At 43.1% G+C, this 26,833-nt stretch overlaps 1 protein-coding gene across 1 annotated transcript in view; it reads left to right on the top strand.

Annotated features, from left to right (window-relative positions):
- Positions 1-128: 128 nt before the first annotated feature.
- Opn5 (opsin 5) overlaps positions 129-26,833 on the top strand; it is a 47,738-nt gene continuing 21,033 nt past the window's right edge. Inside the window, exons 1-5 of the mRNA XM_051204347.1 lie at positions 129-306; positions 6,886-7,038; positions 11,000-11,119; positions 18,591-18,761; positions 22,196-22,530. Coding sequence (XP_051060304.1) covers positions 6,909-7,038; positions 11,000-11,119; positions 18,591-18,761; positions 22,196-22,530 — 756 coding nt within the window. The 5' untranslated portion in view covers positions 129-306; positions 6,886-6,908. The remainder of the gene's footprint in view (positions 307-6,885; positions 7,039-10,999; positions 11,120-18,590; positions 18,762-22,195; positions 22,531-26,833) is intronic.

Genomic DNA, 26,833 nt, shown 5'->3' on the forward strand with positions numbered 1-26,833 from the left:
TGGTTTTTTAATCACCGATAAATTAAGCTTCCAAAAATTGCATCTCTGCTCATAATTCAATAACGCGAGCTTGTGGATTTTTTTCCCCCAAGGATGTGATTGGTCCTTTCAGTCGAGGGGTGGGGAGAACAGCGACATCTAGAAAATGAGTACCTTTTATTCAATAATGTTTAACATCAGCGAAGGGGCAAAGCAACTGGAGCATCGCTTTGGAAAGAACCAATAAAAAGAAGTGACACATCTGAGGAGACCGGGCTAGACGCCCAGGAAGACAACTTCTGGTTTTGGCAGGCCCTGCAACCCACGGTGAGTTTTAACAAAGGGCTGAAATAATTTAGAAAGGACACATTCTAATATCTCCTGGCTAAAATCAAACTTGGAGTAGAATGGTCAGTGAGGGGACAAAGGGACCATGACCTGGATTTGATGCGGGTGGCATGGGGGTGGGTGTCCTTCTTCCCTCTTATCTATCTATGTATCATCCATCCATCCATCCATCCATCCATCCATCCATCCATCCATCTATCTATCATCTATTTATCTATCTGTCTTTCTAGTTTTTGAGATTGTAAGAATGAAGAACCAGGTAGAAACTGATCAGAGTCCTCATTTTAAATACTGATGTGCAGTCTAAGAAATTAATTTTTTCCTGTTGAGTTTTTGCCCATATTTATCATGCAATGTTTACAAATGACATCTACAAAACAGCATTTCAGATTTTTCCCTGAAATACCCTGCCTCTCTGACAAAGTAAATATGTTTAGCTAGTATATTGCTCTTTGTATTTTTTATTTCAAACCTTGCATGATGTACTTTGTCTTTGAGAGAGAATGAATACATCCTATCATTGAAAATTCCACACGTGTTTTACACTGGCCATTATTATCAATTTTGACTGTGTTTCATGTTGATTGTTACTATCAGCAACCATTATTTGTAGTTTAGTCTGTGGCTGTAAAACATAGCTCATGATCTGTGAGATAAGAGCTAGAATACTTGAATTTGGGGAGTAAGTCTGGGGATTCCTGGCTCCCTTCTCGAAGGTCATTTCTCCCCTTGAGTTTCTTTTCTATTTGCTTTGGGGGCTGAGGAGGAAGAAAGATGACTGCAGTGAGGCTGAGGTCCAAGGTGCTTTGGAGGTAAGGATCCTGGGTCCTGTTTTCCTTGATGATGACGATGAGAATTCAGAGGTCTCTGGCCCTCTTTGGGCTCTACAGCATCCCCCTCTACTGCATCCTGTGTGCTCCTGGGATAGTCTTAGGCCAAGAACTGTCATTGTCCAGGGCAGAGGGTGGTGTTACTTGACTGCTTTCCTAGGAGGGCTCCTGCAAGGTTCTCCAGGAAAGAGATGGAGAATGTATGCTGTGCTGGAGACGGGCAACACTACCTGGCCTTGTAGTCCGAAGTCCTCATTCTTTGCATAAAAGTTACTGAAGACAAACAATTAAACTAACATTTGAGGAATTTGTTAGGAGAGGTAGGGTGGAGACAATGTGGGCTTCGATTGATTTGAAACTTGCTGCTTAGAATTTCAGAGGAGAAGGTGGATGAAATAAACACTGGCTCCACCAGACATGACAGTTTAGGACAATAGTGACAATCTAAAAATATTCAAGTGGATCTTTCTAGCCCTTATGGCTCCCTTTCTGCTTCAAGCTGAAAATTGCTGAAAATAAATTGGCATAAAGGTTGTTTTTCTCATCAGATAATACTGCTCTATTTCTCACATGGCTCAGAAGATATTGAACTTATTGATTACTCTGTTGCTTGCTTGACTACGCAAGAATTTTTTTCTTTCCTCCATTTTTTCACCTTTTTACCCTTGTTGCCTCTTTTCCTTAGGCTCGTGTCACATGTCCTCCTATATATTCACTTAAATGAGTGAAAACAAATGCTATTCTTTTGTCTTACAGCTGAAGGTCATGTTGGATCATATATATATATATATATATATATATATATATATATATATATATGGATGGAATTGGAAGAGTATATGTGTGTGTGCGTGTGTGACATGCACCCTCAGCCAATTTCTAGTTTTCTTCATGGCTGTGAGCATTTTGCTGGTAGAGAATGACAAAGGACTCATTAGCAATCTCCAACAGATAAATGTTACCCTGGCTTTGGGGATTTGTGCTACAAAGCTACTTTATTTCTTGATTTCTACTTCACATGTGGCTGTTTTTATTGTATAGTAAGAGCATGCTACATCTTTATGGTTGTCAGACTATCCCAACTTTTTAAGAGCATCAGATTTGATCAACAATAAACTAGGACAGTATTGACATTATCATGGCTGAAGGCATTTCTGAAGCATCCATCGAGGCTCACACAGAGCAAAAGCATCATTCAGCCCTGACTTAAGCTTGCTGAGTTTATAGGACACCAAGGGAGCAAGAAAAGACACAATTACTAGGGAGGACATCCTCCAGTTATCACATGGGATCCGGACTTCTGATTGATATCCACCCCAGGGCTTCCGGAAGGTTAGGGTTCCACGCAGAAAATCCAAACAAAAACAACAACAACAAAAACTCTTCAATTTGAGATCCTGAAAGGACCACATACTCAGTAGGGGCCTGGGCATCATGTGTGGTAAATAAATATTTGTATGAATGGATAAATGGATGGGTTGAATGTTTCACTAATGTAACCACTAACACATTTTATGTTAACGTTTATACAATTTGTATTTCATAAGGTGACACACCCTTTGCAGTTATCTAAGGATTATGGATATCCTTAAGAGCCTTCCTCACCAAATGATATGTAAAGAACTACCGTTAAGCTGTGTATGATAACTATGGTATGCATACATATGTCTATGCTTACATATGTACAAAAGACACGTGTTTACCCGTGTATGTGTATTAAAATAGGAATCAGTTTTAGTCCTTGAAGCACATATTTCTATATTGCTTCCCTACTTCTTCATTTAAAATATTTATTGCTGCATAGTGTTTCCCCCTAAGTTGTAATAGTGTCCCCATACTACGACAACAAAATTTGGCAGCTCACTTTTCAAAGGGAAGAGCTAGATTCCACTGTGATGGCACAATGGGAGAAGACGCAGATTGAATGAAGGAGGAGAGGAGACAGACTCGGACTGCACGGAGTTCAAGCTGAGCTGCATTTCTTCCTGGTTTAATAAGCTAATTCCTGTGCAATCATGACCTACACTGGCTGACTCACTGGGGATGGGGAAAGGGAGAAGGCGATTGTTTCTGACCTGCTAGGCTGGGCTTGAATTTTTGGAGTTTGTATAATGATGAACTTGATTATTATTATTATTCTTGTTGTTAAGATAATAGGAAAAGCAGGCCTTTCTTGATAAAGTCCTGAATCAGGTTTGTCGTTCAGCAGATTCTAGCCCTCCCAGGCTTGAGTATTTCAGGGTTTACTGTTCGTCTTTCTTTGATGGGCTTGTTTGTTTAGACTTCCATCTTCTTCCATAGAATTTTTACAGATCCTGCATCCATGACTGATATAACCTGTATTGTGTGTCTTTCCACATTTGTAGGTCTCCCTCATTAGCTTTGCAGACTCCTTATGATAATATTTTTACAGGTGCTTATGGGTTGAATCTCACCAGATGGAACTTTTGTCATTACACACACACACACACACACACACACACACACACACAGAGAGAGAGAGAGAGAGAGGGAGAGAGAAAGGGAGAGAGAGAGCCAAAAGTTCTTGAAGCCAAAACAGGCCAGGAACAAGACCTTCTGGGCAGGAAAGCTGCACACAATTTGTGTGTGTAGCTATCCACACTACTTAGGAATTTCGTTATTTCTTATTTTAAACTACAAGAAATTAAGGAGCCAGAGGAAAATTTTCTCACGTAATATTTTTATATTTTGAATGTAATTTGTGCATCAGCAAAGCTGGGCAGGTTAGGCTCCTCTTTCCCTCAATACTAACATGTGTGTTTTTGTTGTTGTGTGTGACCTTATAAAATTTGCCTTTCCATATCTGTCACCAAACCATTTTATAAGGCCCTTCTGTTCAGACATGAGGACTTAGGCCTAATTAAGCCTCAAGTTATCACTTAACTTCTAATATGGCTCCATGGAGGGTAGAAGATATGTCTATGCTGTCACATTTATTGTAAGACTCCAAGAGCTATTTAAAACATGAATGCATGATTGGGAGTGTGGGGGTGATTTTGGCTTTTTTATTTTGTGTGTGAACTGTTATGAGAAAGCCTTAGGCAGATTTACTTTTGGTCAGGGCATTATTGACTAGACAGTGGGAGCAGTCAGGTATATTTTATTGCTTAAAACCTTATGCTAATAAGAATAATCTGAAATTGTAGTTTTGGAAAAGTAAGTATCCTGGCATATAAAAGGGCTCCTTGCCTCTAATTGTACAATTTATTTGCAGATTCACTGGTCTGGGGCTGAGGAGATGACTCAGCAGTTAAATTACATACCCTGAAAGTGTGAGGACCAGAGTTTGCAGAAAATATCAGGTGGCTGTGGTGTAGCTGCAGCCTTGGGAAGCAGAGCCAGGGACACAGAGTGACTGGCGAGCAAGAGTGATATCTATAAGCTCTGGGTTTGATGGACAGCAGTGCAAGAGAGATTGAGGATGAATATCAGCATCTTCCTCAGGCCTCCATGTGCTTGCCCCACAAATGTGCCCACACATGTAAACATGCATATGTAAATAGGACAATCACACACACTGGGGAAAATAGGAAACAGAAGAGAAATCCACTATTTCCTTGACAATGAGCGTTAGACATCCATCAGGTGTAGTTTTCCAGAAGTTGTCTTCGATCAGAGTTTCAGGATCTGCTTAAGATCTGAGGGTGGGGACAAAATCTGACAGCCATCATCTCGTGTTTCTGAATCTAAGGGACTAGGCAGCCAGAGGACTTGGGGAGCTTGCCATGAAAGACTTTACCAGAATAAGGGCAATCAGCAGCCTGGCAGATAGAAAATCTCTGGCTTGGGCAGGACTGGAGACGGAGTGGGCCTGGCAGCCAGGGTTTCCGGTACAGCCCTCTGTAGCTACTGGGGAGGATGGGAACCAATTAACACCAGAGTGCCCCGGAACGACAGCAGCGTCTATCACATGCCAGTTCACATTGAAAAGCCCTGTGTGGGCTGTCTGTCCTACAGAAAATGAAAATACCTCTGTGACATCCGCTAATTGCTGGTTACCCTCTCTGAGGCCAAGAAGGCCTGATGTTTCTAATGTCTCAGAGGGCGGGGTGGTGCCACCTACTGGTTCAGTCTGAAATGAGCTAACTCCCAGGTGGGATGTTCGTCTCTTTACAAACCAAGAAGTAACAAGTGTCCCACTGGATGTCATTTATCTCAACAGTGTGTGTCACTTCCCAGAAGTACCAACTCCTTCCTTACCCCGGGGAGGGGTAGAGTGAGACTTGAGTTTTTGCAGAGTGGCACTCACAGATTTGTTGTTGTTGTTGTTTTGTTTTGTTTTATAAACCTTTCAAAATCAAAGTTTGAAAGAAACAGCAAAACATTTTATGTGTTTTGGAGGGTTCCTCATTGCTCAGGGTGTTATCTTGTGCTTGAAGGAGGATGGCTGGAATAGATTGTTCCCTGCTTTAGGAAAATCTAAACCTTCTAAGGCTGAACTTTGTATGCCTTAATCAAGATCCAAATCTTTTCTAAAGAGCCTCATTTTCCCAAGATTTATTTTCTTTTTAAGTGTGTGATTGTGCGTATGTGAATATATATATGTGTGTGTATGTATGCATATGTATGTGTTCCTGTGTTTGTGAGTGTGTGTATGTGGTGAGTTTGTCTCTTCGTGTGTATGCATGTGTGGATACATGTCCTTGTGTGTATGTGGGTGTGAGTGCATATGTGTGATTGTGTGTTTGTATGCGTGTGTGTGGTAAGTGCCAATGCCTATGTTCACAGGTACCAGATCCTCTTGGAACCAAGACACAAGTGACTCTGAACCACGAATTTGGGCACTTTTAACCACTGCGTGATCTTACCTAACCACCGAGACAGCTCTGCAGCCCTTAATTTTTTTTTAATATATGCATTTTAAACATTTATTCTTTGAGAATTTCATATGCATATATAATTCCTTCAATTCTACTTCAACTCCTCACAGACTCACAGATCACCCCCACCTCTTAATTTCATTTTTTTTTCCTTTTTAAACAACACACTGAGTCTAATTTATGTTGCGCATGTGCAGTGAGGAGCAGAGCTACCTACTGGACCATAGTTAACCTACCAGAGGCCATGTCCCCAAAGAAAACTGACTCTTCTTCCTTTAGCAGTCATCAACTGTCAATAGCTGCTTAGCTCTGGATGGAGGCTGGTGCATCCTCCCATTCACGAACAGCCTCAACTTTTCAGTTAACCCTGTTCATCACTGACATCTTAGCTTCATTTAGGGAAGTACCCATGTTCCTTTGCACTGAATTCTGTTTTTCCCCCTCAGCAGAATGCTCCAGCTCACCAAGCAAGTAGGGAATGGAGAGGACTGGACGATCACAGGACCCTGTCTGTACTCTTTACAAACCAGTGTATGTAGTGCCGATATTTCACACGGTAGTCTAGTTCAGTTCCTCACAAAGTTTGCTAAGTAGTGATAGGGCAAAGTAGTCATCGGCCTCGTGTTCACTGGGGGAGGTGTGAAAAGGCTCAGAGGAAGCCTGAGGAGAAGATGCAGGCTTGCCCAGACTGCAAATTGAACAACTGAGTGCCTGGTGTATTTACGTCATTTAAGAAAAGCGCTGAGCCCTTTTCTCCCTCCCTAGGTCCTAATCACCCAGGGGCTCGGGAGGAGTGTGCCTTTTATTTTACAGAAAGCAGAGCATCTGCGAGCAGATCCAAAGGGACTTATTCTGTCTGTTGAGATCTCTGCTGATTTGCTTTACAGACCCTTGGTGGTGTGAGAACAGCATGGCCTTGAACCACACTGCCCTGCCCCAGGACGAGCGCTTGCCTCACTATCTTCGGGATGAGGACCCCTTTGCTTCCAAACTTTCCCGGGAAGCGGATTTAGTGGCTGGCTTTTATCTAACAATCATCGGTAAGCTTCCTTAACGCTTCTGTGTCAGAGGCTGAATTGAGAGAAGTCACAGGCTGTGTTGATTTTGCACAAACGGTTCTGGTGCTTACATGGGTATTAGTGGACATGGGGAAGGCGGTTTAGCATTATGACAGTCAATCAATGTTTCATAAAAACAACCACTGCTGTCATCAGGGATAAATACTCCACTGATAATCCAACGAAATTCCATAGGGAATTCTTTATCTAGACAGTATTTCATTTTGGTTTAGTAACTAGTAGGTTTGCTTTTTGAATTTCAAAAGAGTGATAATGAATATATTTCCGTCCTAAAAGAATGACCCTTAGACCATTTTCTGGCTGTGCATTTCAGCCTTCTCTTCTCACCACCTAGGAGACTGTGGCCCAGTAAGACAGTGACAGTAGACACTGCCTTAGAAGTTGTACCTTATCAACCCTGCTAAGAGAAATTACATTGGTGATCAATGAAAAACAACCTAGGGAGAAAAGATTTTTGTGTATAATTCACACGCGGTCACATCTGTTAGACTGTATTATCCAATCCAGCAGCCACCCATGGCTCCTGAGCACATAAACGGTTACCTTTCCTGTGACTGTATTGTAGCGAAAATGCAAGCCTCCTATGGGAGGCTTAGTACCGGGAAAATAACATAAAACATCTCATGAAGAATTTGAAATGTAAAAACGCCCATTGAACTAATAATTTCTGGGATTGATTAAGCATTAAATTTGTTAAAACTAATTTGTTTATGTGCTTTTATGTTGCTTAGTGTGGCTACCAGAAAAAAAACTAAAGTGTATGTGTAGCTCATATTTCTGGTCTATATTATATCTCTATTGGATTGCATTAATGCACACAACCAAGATTTATAACATTTGGCTGGGCATGATGGCACATGTCTTTAACCCTAGCATTTGGGAAGCATAGGCAGGCAGATCTCTATGTGTTCAAGGCCAATTGGTCTACATAGAAGAGCTCCAGAGCAGCCAGAGCTACATAGTGGTACTCTGTTTTTGAAATAAATATTTACAACATTAATTTAAGGTTGCTCTGTTAAGTTTGAGTGAGCGGTTATAAGGTGGCTTCCATCTTTACGTTTATATGTCTTTAATATTTTCAGATGTTGGTTCAAGCCTGGTTTCTCAACCTCTCTTTCTTTCTCTCTCTCCTTTCTTTGTTCCTTCTACTTACCCTCCCTCCCTCTTCTCTCTCTTCCCTCTCTCATCTGTCTATGACTGGCGAAGAATTTCATGTAATCCCTGCAATTGGAAAAACTCATTAGAAAGTTCTCGAGATCCCTCTATGGTCAGTGCTTGAGGCAGAAAGAATGCATGAGATTAAAAAACATGCTCTGTTGCAAACTAATTCCCAGGGTTCCTTGTACTTATTGTGAGCATTTGACTACTTTCCGTTTAATTTACATTTGTCCTTTCCAACACAAATATGTGAAGTTCCCACTCTGTGCTACTCATCAGTGGCTGGGGATAAAGCAGTAACTAAAAGCCTTTGCTGGAGTAGAGGCTGCCTCAGGGTAGACTCCACATCATGCTTAAACAGATTGGAAAAGGCAGAGGAGCGGGCATTTCATAAATTGAACCTGATTTATCTCAGTCAGTTGCAAGGAATGATTTGAAAATAGCATCTTTAGCCAGATCAATGACTCTAGGCAGTGGGGCAGTGGGAGGGCTATTAGCCCATTCCTTCCTGCCTTGAAGGTTTCAGCAAGAGTGGGCAGCATTATCAGCTGGGAAACGAGAGAAGTACTCACTTTCTGCATGCTGGGCTCAAGGGAATCAAAGTCAGTCAGGTTTAAGTCCTGGAGAGGGGCTTAGAAACTAGGTGTTGAGAAAAGAGTCCCCAAGCAAAGAGGCTGTCAGATGAATCAGGGAGAGACTGGTCACAGACAATTATGTGGGATGAGGGAAAAGGGGAGAGATTTAGATGAAGATGGAGGGCCTTGGATTCTTTTGAGACCCACTACCCAGGTCTGGTTGTCACGTGCCTAGGTCTTTTTTGAGGAGCCAGATTGGTTAGAGCAACATTCTTGGTCATTCTTGTTAAATTCTAGGAATTTTAGGGGAAATGAAGGATGAAAATAGGAACTCAGGTTTGGCCTGCAGGAGAAATAGATGTGAGACCCATTTTCCACTCTCCATTTTCCCACATTAACACCTTCCTGATGAACTGCCCAGAGGGGGAAGGCTTTTCATCTTTTCTATTTGCAAAAGATACAGGATTTTGATGATCAAAGTAAATGCCTGCCCATAGTCTCAATCATCTTAATCTCATTTTCCTTAGTGTTAAAACTATATCTGATTTCTCTTAAAGCTCATCTGCAGATAAGGCTGCTTATGGAAACAATGGAACATGGCATTTAATGGAATTCATTATTTTTTGTATTTGTGACAGGCACTGGGTGAAACCCTGTGAAATAGAGTTAATAAGAATGTAAGGAAACACAAGAGATAGTCCCAAGAGATGCTGGTAGGCAAAAGCGTGCCAGACAAACCCTCTAAATTGACTGCGTGCAAATGCTTAACAATTTTTACTCTTTTTTGGATATGACATGGATGGAATTTGTTTTTACTATTTTTGAGCTGCGTTTTTTTTTTTTTTTTTTTTTGCACTTTCCTTTCCCAGTTTGCCTTGCTAGATTCTTATTAGGAGACAGGAGTTGTACTTTATCCACCTTGCCTTAGTACTGTTCAATTCCTTCATTTTTTCCTCCTCCTTTGCCTTAAGGAAGCTAAAGAAGCTTTCGTGGACCATTAAGCATCTTTCACTCCAGAGAGTCAGCATCTCCTAGGAGCATGATGCAGTCAGGTCCTGGTGGTTTTGTACCATCAGCAGAGTCACACATTTTTTCCTTGCCCCCCCCAATGAATTGTGGTGGGGAAATTAAAATAGAAATTAAAATAGCCAACTCTGGGTCTCTCCTTTAATGCTTTCCTTATTCCTTACTACTGAAGGCAGCTGTACCAGATTCTCATTTATAACACAGCTACACTATGAAGCAAGAATTCCTGAGGAAATCTACTCTACATGTTAAGCTATGGAAGTAGGTGTATTCTTTTCTTAAATACAGTCAGTAGATAATGGGTCCTTTTTTATTTTTTGGATTTTAACTGGGTTTGTAAGAACTTTTGAACAGTTTCATTGTAATGCCCAAACCAACTTGTTATTAATAAAAGAATATTCAAACTTGGGAACACATGTATGTCATTGTTGTTAGGTCTGGTGGGTTGAGGGTCACCTTCTCTCCCCTTGGTGGGAGGGGGAGTGCCCGTGTTATCCGTTGTTACACACCCCTGACACCTACTCCAGAGGTAGCTGAAAGCATCCCGTCTTTCAGATACCGAGGGTCCTTACTACCGCAGGAGTCCAAGTCCTGGGGCTTGTGCCCAGGAGATGACCCCTTCCTTGCAAGGGGTCAGCCACAACAGACACCTCTGACCACAACTTTCCCGCACGCTGGTGCTCCTATGGGAGCCCACAGTGGCACTGAAGTCACCCCTCTAGGTTGGTTTTACCTCCAGGACTTACAAGTAGTTACTAGGGGTTGATCCCACTTCTCCAAGGGAGGGTGTCTTACAAAGCCAAGACTTTCTAAACATGGCTGAGGAAAGCACTCTGGCCTGGGGGCTAGTACAGGAACTGACCATTGGGATTCCCACCTCCTCCTGAGCCTAACCCGGAAGTTAGCGGTTCCTTTGTCTGGGTAAGTTCAGTCCTGTAATCCCTGGCTCCTATTCCTTTCGAGGAAACCTCTCCCTTGCCTGTCACTCACAATTCACGCTTTTTTTTTTTTTTTTAATTTCATCTTCTTAATTTAGAGTTTTACTTAGTGGCCTCTCATTACCCTCTGAATCTGTGGTGTCCATTTTTGAAATTGAGAAGTGTTTCATATGCAGTGACTGCCAATCTCATCCCAGTGACGGGACATCTTATTTTTCTCCGCAGGGATTCTCTCTACATTTGGAAATGGGTATGTCCTTTATATGTCTTCTAGACGAAAGAAGAAGCTGAGACCTGCTGAGATAATGACTATCAATTTAGCAGTCTGTGATCTGGGGATATCAGGTAAACACGGCCGTGCTGTTCTTCTCTCTGGATTTAAAATACCAATCATCCTAAATCACTCATTGGCTCAGAGCTCACTCTTGCCACCACCCACATCTTCTCTACCTTCCCAAAGTGTATTTGCAGGGTTTGTAGACAGTCAATGATATGTCAGCTAACGGGATCACTTAACAAAACTCACCATTTTGGTTAGGCATGGAACCTCTGTCCACTTCTCTCAGCCTGGCCCTTCTTCTGATTCTATTTGCAATTGATACCTGGTGGGAAAGGGAAAAAAAAATCAATTTTCTTCAATGGAGTGCCACACTCCAGGGCAGGCCCTTCAACCAGGAGTAGTTAGCCAATGCAAAAGAAACGCCTTGGTTTTTGGTACGCTTTTAGTTTGGCATCTTTTTTTTTTTTCCTTATTGGTTTGCTGTTTGATTTCTAACCCTTCCTTCCTTCATTCCTTTCTTCCTTCCTTCCTACATTCCTTTCTTCCTTCCTTTCTCTCTCTTTTCCTTCCTTCCTTTCTTACTTTCTCTTGCTTTTTGTATGCTTGTTTTTTTTTTTTTTTTTTTTTTTTTTTTTTCGAGAGAACATCAAGTTGGGTGAGTAGGTAGCTAACAAGGTTCTGGGAGGAGTTGGAGGAGGGAAAAATTATGATCAATATATATTGTATAAAAATAAAAACAGAAAAATTCTTTTCTTTCCTTCTTTCCTTCTTTCATTCCTCCTTCCTTCCTTCCTTCCTTCCTTCCTTTCTTTCCTTTCATCCCTTTCCCTTTTGAGACAGTCTCCTGTAGCCCAGGCTATTCCTTGGCTTGCTGCATAGATGAGGATGACTTGAACTATATACATCCTCACCTCAGTGCTAGAATCACAGGCACATGGCACCATGGTTATGTTTTTGTTGTTGAATATTTTTTCTTTCGTTTTTTTTTTTTTTGTGCATATGTGTGTGTGTGTGTGCATTTTCACATATATGGGCAAATTTGTATGATTACATTCAGGTGTATGTGTGTATATGCATGTTCACATGTATGGGGGCAGATGTTGTGGGGCACATGTGGGCGTGTGCGTGCATGCGTGTGCGTGTGTGCGTGCATGCGTGCGTGCGTGTGTGTGTGTGTGTGTGTGTGTGTGTGTGTGTAGGCAAGAAGCTGATGTCAGTGTTTCCTTCATCTTTCTCTACTTGTGTACTGGGGTAGTGTTTCTCACTTGGACTCTAGCTCCACAATATTCTTCTCTAGCTAGCCATCCTGCCTTAGGGAATCCACTATCTCTGCCTCCCACAGGCTGGCCACCCTTTGTTTACGTGGGTGCTGAGGAGCTGAACTCTGGTCCTCAGATTTACATGACAAGCACTCTGCCCATGGAGCCATTTCCAAGCCTGCTGTTGAGTTCTTGCCATGCCGCAGCTATGTTAAGTGTTAAGGATAAAATTTTGGACAAACATGATACTGTACGCATCTCAGATCCACAATCTAATGGTCCACGGCTTTGCACTCCGTGACTGCTTTCCCACGATCATGGAAATCTGGTGGAAGTAAGCTGTAAGAGGGTAGACTCTTGAAGGAAAATGACAGTCAAAGAAAGTGACACGCCATTATGAGAGGAGAGGAGCGCTGGGGCCAACAGAGATTTTTAATGTAACTTAAGGACCCACCACAAGCCTCTGCTTCCATGATCCTTAAAGTTGGCTGCACACAAACAAAATATTATGGGGTCCACTTGAAAGGACTTATGTCAGTATGGGGTCCACTTGAAAGGACTTATGTCAGGGGTTTAGTGAGAGGCTGAGTGGGTGAAGTGCTTGCCATGCATGAATGAAGTCCCGAGTATGGGTCCTCAGCATCCATGGGTGTGACAAGACATATTGCAAGTCCCAGTATTGGTAGGTGGAGACAGGAAGACCCAGGGGCTTCAACCCCAGCTTTAGTGAAAGATCCTGGTCCCCCAAATAAAGTGGTAGAGGGAGACTCCAACATTGACATTTGGTCTACACATGTGCATAGACAAATGGGTGCACCTGTACCCACACCTCACACACACAGGGACACACTCATACACAGAGACACACCTCACACACAGAGACACACCTCACAGACAGAAACACACCTCACACACAGAGACACACACACAGAGACACACCTCACACACAGAGACACACCTCACACACAGAGACACACCTCACAGACATAGACACACCTCACACACAGAGACACACACACAGAGACACACCTCACACACAGAGACACACCTCACAGACATAGACACACCTCACACACAGAGACACACCTCACAGACATAGACACACCTCACACACAGAGACAGAGGCACACCTCACACACCTCACACACACACAGACACACCTCGCACACCTCACACACAGAGACACACACACAGAGACACACCTCACACACAGAGACACACACACAGAGACACACCTCACACACAGAGACAGAGACACACCACACACACAGAGACACACCTCACACACAGAGACAGAGACACACCACACACACAGAGACACACCTCACACACAGAGACAGAGACACACCACACACACAGAGACACACCTCACACACAGAGACACACACACAGAGACACTCACACCTCACACACCTCACACACAGAGACACACACACAGAGACACACCTCACACACAGAGACACACACAGAGACACACCTCACACACAGAGACACACACACCTCACACACCTCACACACAGAGACACACACACACAGAGACACACACACACAGAGACACACACACACACAGAGGTACAGACATGCATCATCCCATGTGTGGCACTCATGCATGCATCGTTAGGCAAGTTACTGTGTGGATAAAATTGAAAAGTGGATTTTTCCTTGATTCTTAGGCTTTTCAAATAACCCAGAAAGGGGGATCTGTAATAATTTTTCTTTAACTGTAATTCATTTAAGAGAGAGTAATTCTGCATATGTTTATCCTCTCTTTCCCTCTATAAAGTCCCAGAGCAGCCAGGTAGTGGCACCCTAACTTTTATTTGGACTCAAACGTCGGTTAACCCATTGTGGTTTCTGGCTGTTAGGGAGGAATTCTTTGAAGTGTTTGTTTTTATGTGGGTACTTTTTTTTTTTTTTAAAGCAGTTTCTTGGTGCTCTTCTAATAGTTTGTCTCTTCCCTGAGAGTTTGCCTACCCCTGGTTCCTTGGAGAGGCGTTACTGGGTAAGGATAGACTCTACTGTCAAAAGTTCTTATGTGGTAGATGTGTATTTTCGACAGAACAGGAATGGTCACCAGGCCCCTTTCTGTGTGTGAACATTTGTGAGAGGCTGCAAAGTGGCTGCCATTTCGGCTGTGGCCACTTGATGGCGCTAGAGAAACAGGAATGTTTTGTCCTAGCTCCATCTGCTCACCTGAGTCTCCCTTCCTACTTCTGAGTGTAAAATGTCTGTCCCTGTGAACTCTGCCATTTCAGCTGCATCCTTCACCCGTGAGTAATACCTGACTGTTGCTGAAGGCTGATGCAGGTCAGGCTTGAATTAAAACATGCTCTTAATTGGTCTGATAACATTGAAACTGTTCTCAGCCTTGCCCATCGGCTCTGAGATGGCAGCAATGTCTGGTCTCCTACCTTTTCTTGCAAATGCACTTACAGGAATCCACCAGAAGGCATTTTCTTCCACCCGAATTTTCTCTGGTTAATCTAGGTCATGTTGAGTGTCTGTAATACACTTTCTTCCAATGCATCCTAAAAAAATTTTGTCTTTTTCCTTACCCAGCTGCATTCTATTCTAAACACCGAAGAAGTACATCCTAGAGTCAGATGTGTTGCATTTATGCAACTATTTGCAGCTTGTGTTAGGCACAAAGGCCAAAGAACAGGTAGTAGAGTAAGCTGGAGAACCAGAGGAAGTAAACTGCTGCCCAAGTTCCCTGCTGACATAGTGTATCAGCAGATTTTGTGATTGGAAGTCCTGGGCATTGATAGCGAAAGTAACACAAGGGAAATACAACAAAAATAGAACAATTGCAGTGAGTCTTAACAGCAGCCAGGTTGGAGTGTTCTACCATGTGGAAGGAACAGACAGACAGACAGACGATATAGACAGAGACTCAGACAGACAGACACATATTCAGATGGATGGATAGACAGCCAGATAGATAGCCACACACTTATTGTAGATGACCTTGCCACCAAGACACATCAAGTGCTCCATCCACTCCAGGCCGAGCACAGAGTTATAGCTCATGGCTCTAGCACTTGGGAGGTGAAGACAAGGTCATCCTGTATCTTCAGCTACAGAATATATTTAAGGCCAGTTTGGGCTACATGAGACCCTGCCTCAAAAACCAACCAATCAACACACACACACACACACACACACACACACACACACACACACACACACCAAACCAAATAAAACTCCATTCTGGATGGAGACCTGGCCCATATCCTTGTTTTTTTATATAGGCCATATTTGTCTTTCCTGCCTCTCCAGCCTCCATACAAGGGGATTATGCACAGGTTTGGAGTCTATTGTCTTCTTTGCCAGAAGACTCTTCAGTCCACTGACTCTGACTCTACCCAAGTATCACTCTCTGTGTAAGACAGCAATTCCTGTCATCTCTGAACTATTTTTCTTCACCCCAATAATTCCTATTTATCACTCTGTCACGCTCCCTCCCTCCTCTCTGGGCCTGCTGGAAAACACATTGTACCTTGTATTTGCTGACAGCTATCCTGTGCTGGAACTTTACATTTGTAAAAACCCCTCTCTTGTATTTGAATGAGTGATAGCAGAAGAAGCGAGGCAAGGAATGAACAGGGAAGGAAAAACTGCAAGAGAACGCGGACATCGGGTTTTAATGTGAAAATGAAAGAGCTCAAAGGAGTGACTGCTAAACAATTTTTGCTAGTTTACTCAGAAATAGCATCCAAAGTAATGAGCTTTCTTACAGGATTGCCTTCATGCTTTCCATTGGTTCTCCTCCGCCCTCCCCCTTCCCATCCCCCTACCCACTCCTGGTGTTTCTCTTCCCAGCTAAGTCCCTCTGTGTTCCTAAACAATTTCGAACATCAAATGGCATCACAAAGTAGCCATCAACAAGATGACATTTTCTCCTGATCAAAGGAAGGTTGGGCTCTCCACGTTCGGTCTCCCCTCACGCACAGTCATGCACACACAGATGGCGCACCCTTGCACACATAGTGTGTGCGTGCAGACACGCACACATCCTGAGCCATGCACAGAGGCACATGCATACGCACATGAACGTGCATATGTAATGTGTGCTGTCATGGGAGCTTCGTGGGCTCCTTGAAAACCACTGCAGTGGTGAAGTTCCTGCCAGTTCCATGAATCCTCCCATTTTCCATGCTCTTGGAAATACCTGAATTCCTGTTTTGTATTTATTGAAAAGAACCACATGAAATAGTAAAATGAACATATATGTCTATATACCACTTTACGATACATGCAAATATATATATATATATATATATATATACGTACATATATATATGGTAAATAAATTTAAAACTGAGAGAATATGCATGAGACTGTGGCCTTTTCGTCTCCCATTCTGAATTCAAGGCATGCAATGCTGATTGTTTCTCAAAATGGGTCTTTCTCTCAAGTATTTTAGTGTAAACATTGTGTCCTTCTTGCTTGGCTTTTAAATTAACTATTTGATGGAAGGTTAAAAGCGACCACGTTGCTGTCATTGTCCTCAGGAGTCACATCTCCTGTATTCCCTGGAGCCTCTGAGACAGTTATGATAGTAAGCAAAGTAATAGTTACTTTTAAAAAGTTCCTTGGCTATTGAGAAGGAAGGGAAAGTTTTCAGGCTAATTTCAAACTTGGTTTGTGAAAAAAATGACTTGCTTATTCAACACAGTTGGAAAGTGTTTTTCAAATGATTTTACTAGCATATATTAACATAATGTGACACTTTCATACACGTAATATGTTTTAATAATATTTGCCTCTCCATTATCCTCTCTCATTCCTGCATCTTTTTTCATTAATTCCTTACCCTTCCCTAATAGCCTCTCTCTCTCTCTGTGTGTGTGTGTGTGTGTGTGTGTGTGTGTGTGTGTGTGCGTGTGTTTCAGTGACTTTTATTGGGGTTGCTCACAAGCATGGGCACCTTACTAGTGTACCCTACTGAAGGACAGTCTTCTGTCTTCCTCGGCATCCATCAAGTAACTATCATCTTCAGGGAGGGATGGGCACCCATGGGCCCCTTCCCTCCCATGACAGGGTGTTGCCAGGCCTAGTACAATCGAGTATAGCTCTGTAGTCACACCTGCTGTGAGCTCAGGAGTGTGAGATGCCAGCATTTCACACTGCTCCTCACTCCTTCCTGCCTCTCTTACGTTCTTTCTGCTCCATCTGTGTTGTTCTCTGAGAGAGAGAGAGAGAGACAGAAAGAGAGAGAGAGAGAGAGAGAGAGAGAGAGAGAGAGAGAGAGAGAGCCATTTATCCTCAGCCCTTTTGCCAGTTGTCTCTGAAGTCGCTACTGTTAACTGCTAAATGACATCTCTCTGGCCAGAGCTTACAGTGGTGCTCATCTATGGGCATAGGTATTTGGGAGGCACATGGTGCTCTTTAGCAGGACAATAGCTGTAGCTTCTTCAGGACTTCCCAAGCCACCTGCTTTTGGTTGGCTTTACATCCAGACTGTGCAGTCTCCTTCTGCAGTAGGCTTCGAGTCCAAGCAGAACATAGTTGGTTACTCCTACAACAGTTGTGGCATTATTCATCATTGCACAGGTGGGCTCATGGTATTATTATTGAACATATCATCTACAGCTGAGTAGGATTGCTGAGGAAAATTGTCTCCCAGCAGTCTTCGGAGAACCTTCAGGCACTGTGAGGACTCAGAGTGGAGGAAACTGTCAGCCTGGTTCCAGCTTGATCACTTTATGTCTTCAACAACATGGCTTTACCATGTCGTTTGTGGTGGGCCACCAATGAGCTGCCAGGACATTAGTAATGTATCAGTTCTGTGTAGTGAAGTCTGATCCCGGAGTCGTTTAGCCCCAAATAAACACGTAGAGGCTTATATTGATTATAAACGGTTTGGCCAATGGCTCAGGTTTCTTATTGGCTAGCTTTCTCTTAATTATTAACCCATTTCTATTACTCTAAATATTTCCATATGGTATCGGGTTACCAGAGAACGACAGGCATCTAATCTTTCGGATAGCTAGATGGCGTCTCTCTCAGAGGCTCCTCTCTGCTTTCCTCTTCCCAGAATTCTCCTAGTCTGGTAGCCCATCTGTACTTCCTGCCTGGCTACTGACCAATCAGTATTTACTCACCTACCACTAAGAGAAGCATACATTCACAGCATGCAGGACATCCCCTCATCTCATGTGCACACTCACACCTTGCAGTGTGTCTGTGGGGGGAAGGGCCAGGTGAGCTGCGTGAGCAAGTGGAGAGATTTTAACAGTGAGGAACTTCCGTTGACACCTTTTTGGTGCTCTAGTTGTAGGCAAGCCGTTCACTATCATCTCTTGCTTCTGCCACCGCTGGGTGTTTGGCTGGTTTGGCTGCCGCTGGTATGGATGGGCTGGATTTTTCTTTGGCTGTGGAAGCCTTATTACCATGACTGCTGTTAGCCTGGACCGATATCTGAAGATCTGCTATCTGTCTTACGGTAAGTTGGAAGGTTCCTTGTTCCCTGATTGTGAAAGCTAGATGGCTTGAGTGTTAGAGCTACACATATTTTACACCATAAACAAAGGTTATTAATAGCTTCAGTGACCAAGAACACTTTTATTCATAGCCTGTCTTGCCTACTATATGATTTGACTTGTATCAATGTATGTTTCCTTTAGTGCTACTTTTATAATAATGCCTATAGCTTTTAAATGTCTCACTGTTTTATTGTATAAAGTATGGAAATGTCTACCACATTTCCCCATGCGGAAAACAAAAACAAAATGCATGAATGTGGTCAGATCTGGAATATTTAGCTGATGACCTACTCAGTTTTCATAATTATAAGAAAAGCTGTCTGTGATTCTCCTCCAGGACTCAGGTTCCCCATGTTTTCAGCCATGGGGAATTGCAGAATGTTCTCCAGGGTTAGAGAGCCATGCAGATGTTCCCAGCTGCAAGGACACACACCCTGAAATACTGACCTGCTGATCTCTTTTGGTATTGGTAGGTAGAAGAGCAGCTCCTAAGAGCGCTGCTGGGCTAGCAATAATGGAGTTTCCAGAGCCCTGCATTTTCAAGAGTAGACCATTCTCCTAATTCAAGTTTCGGTACTTCTGGTTCTGGGGAGTCTTGGAACTTATTGAACCAGAAGGAGAAAATTTGGGGGCATTTAATTTTAATATCGAGAACCAGACATACCCAGGAGGTGGTTCTGACTCCCTTCTGGTACAGCTGTTTGGACTGTTAACCAGATAGGCAGAGTGGCTAACGCCATGGCACAGAATCCAGCTAGCAAATAGATGTGGCAAAGGAAATTTCCTTTGTCACTTAGACGGTTGAGAGTCTGATAGCACTAAGACTCTAAAGGAGACCATGGATGGGGCAGGAGGAGGGGAGTTGTAAATGTCTTTATGATTAAAAACATGTTAAAAATTGCATCTGCATCTCTTCATAAACACTGAATCTTCCAGTAGAAACAGCCTGAGTCAAAATGTAAAATTATGCAGCTTGGTAACATCAGAGTCTATTTTTTACCACAATCTTGTTTTTCTTTTCTTTAGCACAACAAGCTGAGTTTTAATAAAATGATAGATTTTATAGACAAGAATTAAGAAAGTTCAACTTCCTGGCAGTATTTGAGGAGTACTAAACCTTGATGCCTGTTTTAAAATATGTCATCTTGAGTTTAAACTTTGTATCAGTCAAAGAGAGGTTGTTATGCTATCCATCACCAGAGTCATGGGCAGGGCAAAAACTGTATGAGAAATATGTATATTATCTAGATTCTTTTAAGGTTGACCCTCAGTGATAGTTCATCATTTAATCTGATTCACTATTGGACCACCCACACAGTGTTCTCTAGCATTTTGGAATTTAAAAGGTCACTTGGGGACATGCAGACCTTCCCACCATGTAATGCTGTAAATAGTCACCCCCGAGAGATGACCGTTTGGCCTCTTGAATAATTCCAGTGACCAGTGACGGGGAGCTTACTCTTGCACAAGGCAGCCCATTCTCTGATTGGTCTGCTCTCGTTGTAACTATGTTATTCCTTATATTGAGACAAAACTGCCTCCCAGTAACCTCCACCCATTGGTCCTAGTTCTGACTGCTGGAGCAACACAGAACCCATCTACTAATCTCCTCCCTCCTGTACTTGACAGCCTTTCACCATACTGGAATGTAAGTATCAAAGCATCTCACTAAGTAACCCTCACTCTCAATGCTTATCCGTATGCCTCTGCACATCCTTATGAATATATGTCCATGATCTCTGCCAGTGTTTGATGCGTTAATAATGGATCACCAAGAGCTGACAAACCTTTGTGGCTACCTGATCGCTACCCTTCTCCGATTGGGCTTGAGGAAGTTTTGTACTTCGTGATGTGTAATGTCATGCATTCGAGAAAATGTAGACAATTGAGCGTAGAAACAATTTGTTCTATTTTTTCTTAGTGATCGCACACCCATACATAGGAGTAAAAGTGTTTATAGTTTGCAAACTTGCCACTGTTTCATTTACTTTAAACTTCATCAGAACTTTTAAGCATAGACTAGGGATGTAGCTTAGTTGGTAGAGAGTTTGCCTAGCATGCGCAATGCCCCAGATTCCACCCCTAGCTCCATAGAAACTAGACACAGTGGGAAGGCACACTCGTAATTCCAGTTTTTGGGAGACAGAGGCAGGAGGATCAGAAGTCCAAAGGCATCCTCAGCTACACAGCCAGTTTGAGGCTAGCCTGGGCTAGAGACTGGGTCTCAAAATAAACAAGCAAGAAAACAAAGCCTTCAACAACAAACCCATAAACAATGCGTCAGCACAACTTCCCCTTACTGTTAAGAATGATGAGCATTTAGAGACAAGATGACACACTACTCTCGGGAGAATTGTCGTCTTAGTGAGATTTAAATCTCACTTGCCCAGAGCAGAAGCAGACTCAAGTGCATGTGGAAGAAATCTTACTCCATGTCTTTTTATATTGCTTCCCTGTGACTGTACAACCCAAGCAGCAAGGAGCCACTCCCGGGGCCCTCCTGCAATGTGGCAAGCGAGGTGTGGAGGACACTTTCATGGTAACAGGTGCTGGCCTTGCTTGGGAGATTGTGCTGTGCTTTGGGAAACGATCACTAGTCATTTTTAAAAATGTACAATTAAAAGACATTTAAAGTGACTGCAGCGTTTCTTCTGGGAGTTCTCTTCCGGCTAAGAAATTAGTGTTGATACACAGAGCCCACCCCCACCCCCCAAACCCCCAACCTTCTTGAAGACATTTTTTCCAGAGGTACTTTCACAGCATGTGCGGCAACCTGATCAGATTGTCTGCCACGCTCCCACCATGACTGTCTGTGCTTGACCGTCCTACAAGTAACATTAAAAAGAAAAAAATCTGCATGAATTTCCAAGCACAGTCACCTACCTCAGGGTCATAACACAGGGTCAGGATCAAGACCCAGCAACCCTAAGCAACCAGTTCTCAGGCAAAGAAGGGATGTGGACACACAGAAAGTTTTAGGAAGAAGGGTGTTTGGAAGACACAGCCACTCCTATGTGAATTCTCACCTCCTGGGAAGGACTCTCCTTTCAATCCTTGGACCACTCGCTAACATACTCTTGAGATGTTTTCCCAAGCTCCTCCATTGTCTTCAGCGTCCTTGCCTCCGTTTGCTGTCCGCTTCCCCTCCCAAAGCTCCTAGGTGCCTAGAGAAAACTGTCCCTGTGAATTCTCTTCAATTTGCATCTTCCTGGACAAAGGCTCCAGCTCTGGAACTTTCCCTCCCTTGACTTCACTCTCCCCCAGGCTTCAATTATCTGTCAGTGGAATAAATTCAGTGGAATAAATCTTTGGAGATGGAATTTGACTTGTCCAGGGGAGGTATATGGGTGTAGGGCAGGTTCTGTGCGGGTAACGCTTTTTTTTCCACCTCCAGGGGTCTGGCTGAAGAGAAAGCATGCCTACATCTGCCTGGCAGTCATCTGGGCATATGCTTCCTTCTGGACCTCCATGCCCTTGGTGGGCCTGGGGGACTATGCACCCGAGCCCTTTGGAACCTCGTGCACCCTGGACTGGTGGCTGGCCCAGGCTTCAGGTGGGGGTCAGGTCTTCATCCTGAGCATCCTCTTCTTCTGCCTCCTGCTTCCAACGGCTGTGATTGTTTTCTCCTATGCTAAGATCATCGCCAAGGTGAAGTCTTCTTCCAAAGAGGTAGCTCATTTCGACAGTCGGATCCATACCAGCCATGTGCTTGAGGTGAAACTGACCAAGGTAACGGCAGTCCCTTTATAGACGTGGTTTCTGAACAGTCATGACGTTAAAAGGTGAGGGATAGGGACTGTTGGGACCAGGAAAACCTAGAATCACTAGTGATTGTTTATGTGCTTCTGAACTTTGCCATGGCTTATCTAAGCCATTGTACTCTCTCTCTTCTGTTCCCTAACTCACACCACACAAATATCTAGCAAATTAGCATAATGGATTCAATGAGGCTTATTTTCTCAATTGGAATCTCCTCCCTCCCTCTCTCTCTCTCTCTCTCTCTCTCTCTCTCTCTCTCTCTCTCTGTCTGTCTCTCTCTCCTCTCTCTCTTGGTGTGTGTGTGTGTATCAGTCATGACACACAATACTTCACAGTTTGCACCATTCTGCTTGGACTCTGGTGGGCATTTGAAGGACATCTGCCATCCATACTGTTTACTTAAGAAGTTTATCACAGATTGTTCCTGCAAGGGTTGAATCTTTTGGTAAATGTTAAAGAACACAGTTGGTAGTTCTTTAGATGTTGTGGTAAAAGGAGGAGAACATGGAATTTGACAACAGGTAAGGGGTTGAATTCCATCACGAATACTGCCATGTTCACAACCCAGACCTAGGCACCTAGCTTCTTTTTAAAATTGATTGATTGATCTTACGTTGCAATTAAAATATAATTATACTACTCCCTTCCCTTCCCACCCTCCAGCCCTCCCAATGTCCTTCCCTCCAATCTCCCTGTTCCCTCTCACTCTCAAGTTGATAACCTCCCTTTCATAACACTCACACACACACACACACACACACACACACACACACACACACACATATATAAAAACAAGCTGCGGAGTCCATCTTTGTTCTTTAACACCCAGCTTCTTTGAGTGCAATTCCTTACTGTGCAACAAGAACAGTGAGTGACATCTGGGTCCGGAGAGACTGCTCAGCAGTTAGGAACACGGCTCTTGCAGAGGAACCAGGTTTGGCCTTCAGCATCCACACAGTAGCCCACAACTCCTCTGACACCCTCTTTTGCCTCCTCAGGTACCAGACACGTTCAAGTTAGACATACATGAAGGCAAAACCCGCACACACATAAAGTGAAAATAAACTTAGAAAAGCCGAAAAATGAATGTTTAGTTATTACACGGGACTAATATTTCTGCTGGTGAAATTATTCACACAGTACAGCGAGCCTCTTATGGCTCACCTAGTAAGGGGATAGTGCTGTGGCTTGAAGACTAAGTCAGAAAGGGTGCACCAGTGTTCCAAACATTGCTATGCCAAATACCTTGGCCACCTGATTTGTTCTTTAGCACACACAGATCACCTGTTATGTCCAGACCTGTAGTTAACACAGTTCCTGGATTTCTCTTACTGTCCCTTTGTTATCATTAAACACGGCTCCTTAACTGTTCCTAGATGATGCAAGTCCCCTTGCCGCAGGGCACCAGAGAATTGGCCGTGTTGCCTTTAGTGGCGCCTGTCATACCAAGCCAAGTATTTATCTCTCTTTCTTTGCAAGAGAATGAATGAAATACAGGCAAGTGTTACATTCCCTTTGGCTCTGCCTTCTGCAGCCCAGCACTTCCTAGGTGGTCACCATGACCGCTCCATTGAATACATGGTTAAGGAGACCTAATTACCTTGGTAACTGTGAAGTGGTCCTTTGACTTCTAGCTTGAGCATCTCTTTCTTTGGGACATTTGCTTTTGTTTCATTCTTTCCCTTTCCTTGAGAGGCCTTTAAAAAAAGATCCCCAAGCTGTGAACTCAGTTTTCCTTAGGTGGCTTATTTCATTGCTTCAGCCATTATTACCTGTCAGTGAGATGTCAGGTTCGGGGCGGGGTTTCCCTATGTGGATGCTAAGGGTAATTAGTAGAAACACTTGCTCTTTTTAAAAGCCAGTTGTTTATTTCTTTGTTCTCTTTAGCTCTTCTTAGTTGAAAGGCCACTTCTCAGAGAAGGATTTTAACACTGAGTTTAGGTCTTCCTATTATGTTTCACTGAAATACAATTACTTCTTGGGAGTTGTCAAATTTTTAATTAATCTGCAAGTGCATACTCTTCTTGTGATCGCCTGTTCAATGTCCTTCTTTACTACCAGTCAATAGGACCTGCAGGGGATCCACATCCTTCCATCACTTCATGTCCCCAGGACCCAACACATTGCGTCTAGCATGTTAAGTCCTTAATATATATTTGTGGAAGGAAGGAAAAACTAGTTCAGAGAGACATAATAATAAAAAAGAATTTCAAAGCAGTGGACATTATCATTTTTTTTTTCCACTAGCTCCACGAGAAGACACATACTGTTATTATTGATTTTGGTTTTAAGTGTCTGAATCCTGTGCCAAGAAATCTCCAACATTTTAATCGTTTTGCAGGAGTCAGGGTGAGAGCTATGTGACTCAAATTAAAAATGCAGAAAAAGCCAACAGCTACACTCCTGTCACCAGCCATCTGCCATGGGTATCAGAGTCTAGCAAGGGCAGGTGCAGGGCCAGAGTCCTCCTCACCCAAGGAGGTGTGTTCTAATCAGAACCATTCAATGACTATGGCTCAAGTTTCCGTTCTAAGTTATTGCCTGTATCTGCATCTTTTGGTGGAAGCCAGTGCTGTGACTTACAACCCAGATTCTGGTCTGACCCACCTTGGGAAACCATCCAAGGTGTAAGGTCTTAGTTTTTCTCATCTGTGAAAGGGTGTGAAAAGAGAGAGAGGAGACATAAAACCAAATGACGTCGTCATCGTTGACTTCAAAACCCCAATTCTGCCAACATGACTATTCATGTTGGCTCATTTAAAGGCTGGAGAGATAGCTCTGTGGTTAACTGCCTGCTCTTCCAGAGGCCATGAGTTCAATTCCCAGCAACCACATGCATCTATAGTGGGATCTGATGCCCTTTTCTGACATAAGGTTCTATATGCAGATAGAGCCCTCATATATAAAATAAATAAATAAATCTTCAAAAATAAAAATAAAAAAAGGCCTGTTGTGGTAGTTTGACAAAAGTTATACTAGCTGGTCCCTGTAGCTACCTGTTCTACTCTAAGCAACGGTGTCCCATTCTAAGGACCTTGGTCACCTATAATGAACGCATCTCTACTACGTCCGTCCCTTACTCTGTTGAACAGGCACTTCCAAATTATCCCCTGTTCATTAGGTCAAGTCATTGCTTAGTCTGGGGATATCATGTTCAGTTTTAGACTTAAACTCCCAAACACAGATGGGAAAGATGACGTGACCTAATTTGTTTCCTCTCCTTCAATCTCGGGTTTTGCTTGTTTTTAGAGTAGTGGTATTTTAAGGTTTGAGAAAATTGCAACTGGAGAGTGTGGAATTTTATTTTTTTTAATTTTTTTTTTTTATAAAGCATGAGCTCATATTTTTCTGCTTGGATCCTAGCCAGGGCTAACAGATGGCAGGCGCCCCAAAGATTCCAGAAAAGTTTCTTTGCAAGTTTATGGGAGAGGGTGTGAGACAGTTGACCTCAGTTGTCACTCTGTGGGTAAACCAAAAGGAACTCAAGGCAGGCATGCTTAAGTTGTTGAATGACTTAAGCTCTGAGAATGTGGCCTGAGAGCACAGGTATCCTGACTCTTGCTTTTACATATGTATGAGGGAATAGAGGGATAAAAAGCTATGGCAACACTCAAGTTTCCCACCTTCCTACTTATTTTCTCCTTCCTCCTCCTCTTCCCCCTCTACTTTTTCCTATCTCCACCCCCAAGAATATACTCTACAGTATAGGCCGGCTGTAACGCACTCTGAAACCAATATTGACCTTGAACTCATTGCCATCCTCCTGCCTCTGCCTTCTGAGTGTTAGGGTGACTGGTGTGCATCCATACTGGCTTATTACTTTTCTGCATTTTGGTAGTATCACTTAGTGACAGGCCTACTCACACACGGAAGACAGATGTCTCAGAAAGGGCATTGCTGTCTTTTAATCTAATTTTCACCGGTTGCAGGCAACTCTACTTACTTGCTCAGTAGACCCATGATTATGTATCTTAGTCTTTTCATCCCATACTTGGGTTAATCACACACTCTCCTGCGGTGGGCAGGGCCCTCCTCCCCTCTACTCCCTTCTCTCAGTGTGCTGATTTCACCTCAGTCCCTGATTTAGCATTGCTATCACTTGTTTGGTGATATAATGCAGACATTGATGAAAGGTTCATTCTATCTCCTTTGCTCTCCTTTCGGGCGTTTCCTTTCACATCAGTTCTATGGCCTCCTCCCATCTGTTTCATCACTCGATGAAGCATGCAGCTAAACCCTGACTCAGATCTGGGCAAAGGAACTCGGTGGGAGG

This window comes from Phodopus roborovskii, unplaced genomic scaffold, assembly GCF_943737965.1.
Source record: "Phodopus roborovskii unplaced genomic scaffold, PHOROB, whole genome shotgun sequence".
NCBI classification, from domain to species: domain Eukaryota; kingdom Metazoa; phylum Chordata; class Mammalia; order Rodentia; family Cricetidae; genus Phodopus; species Phodopus roborovskii.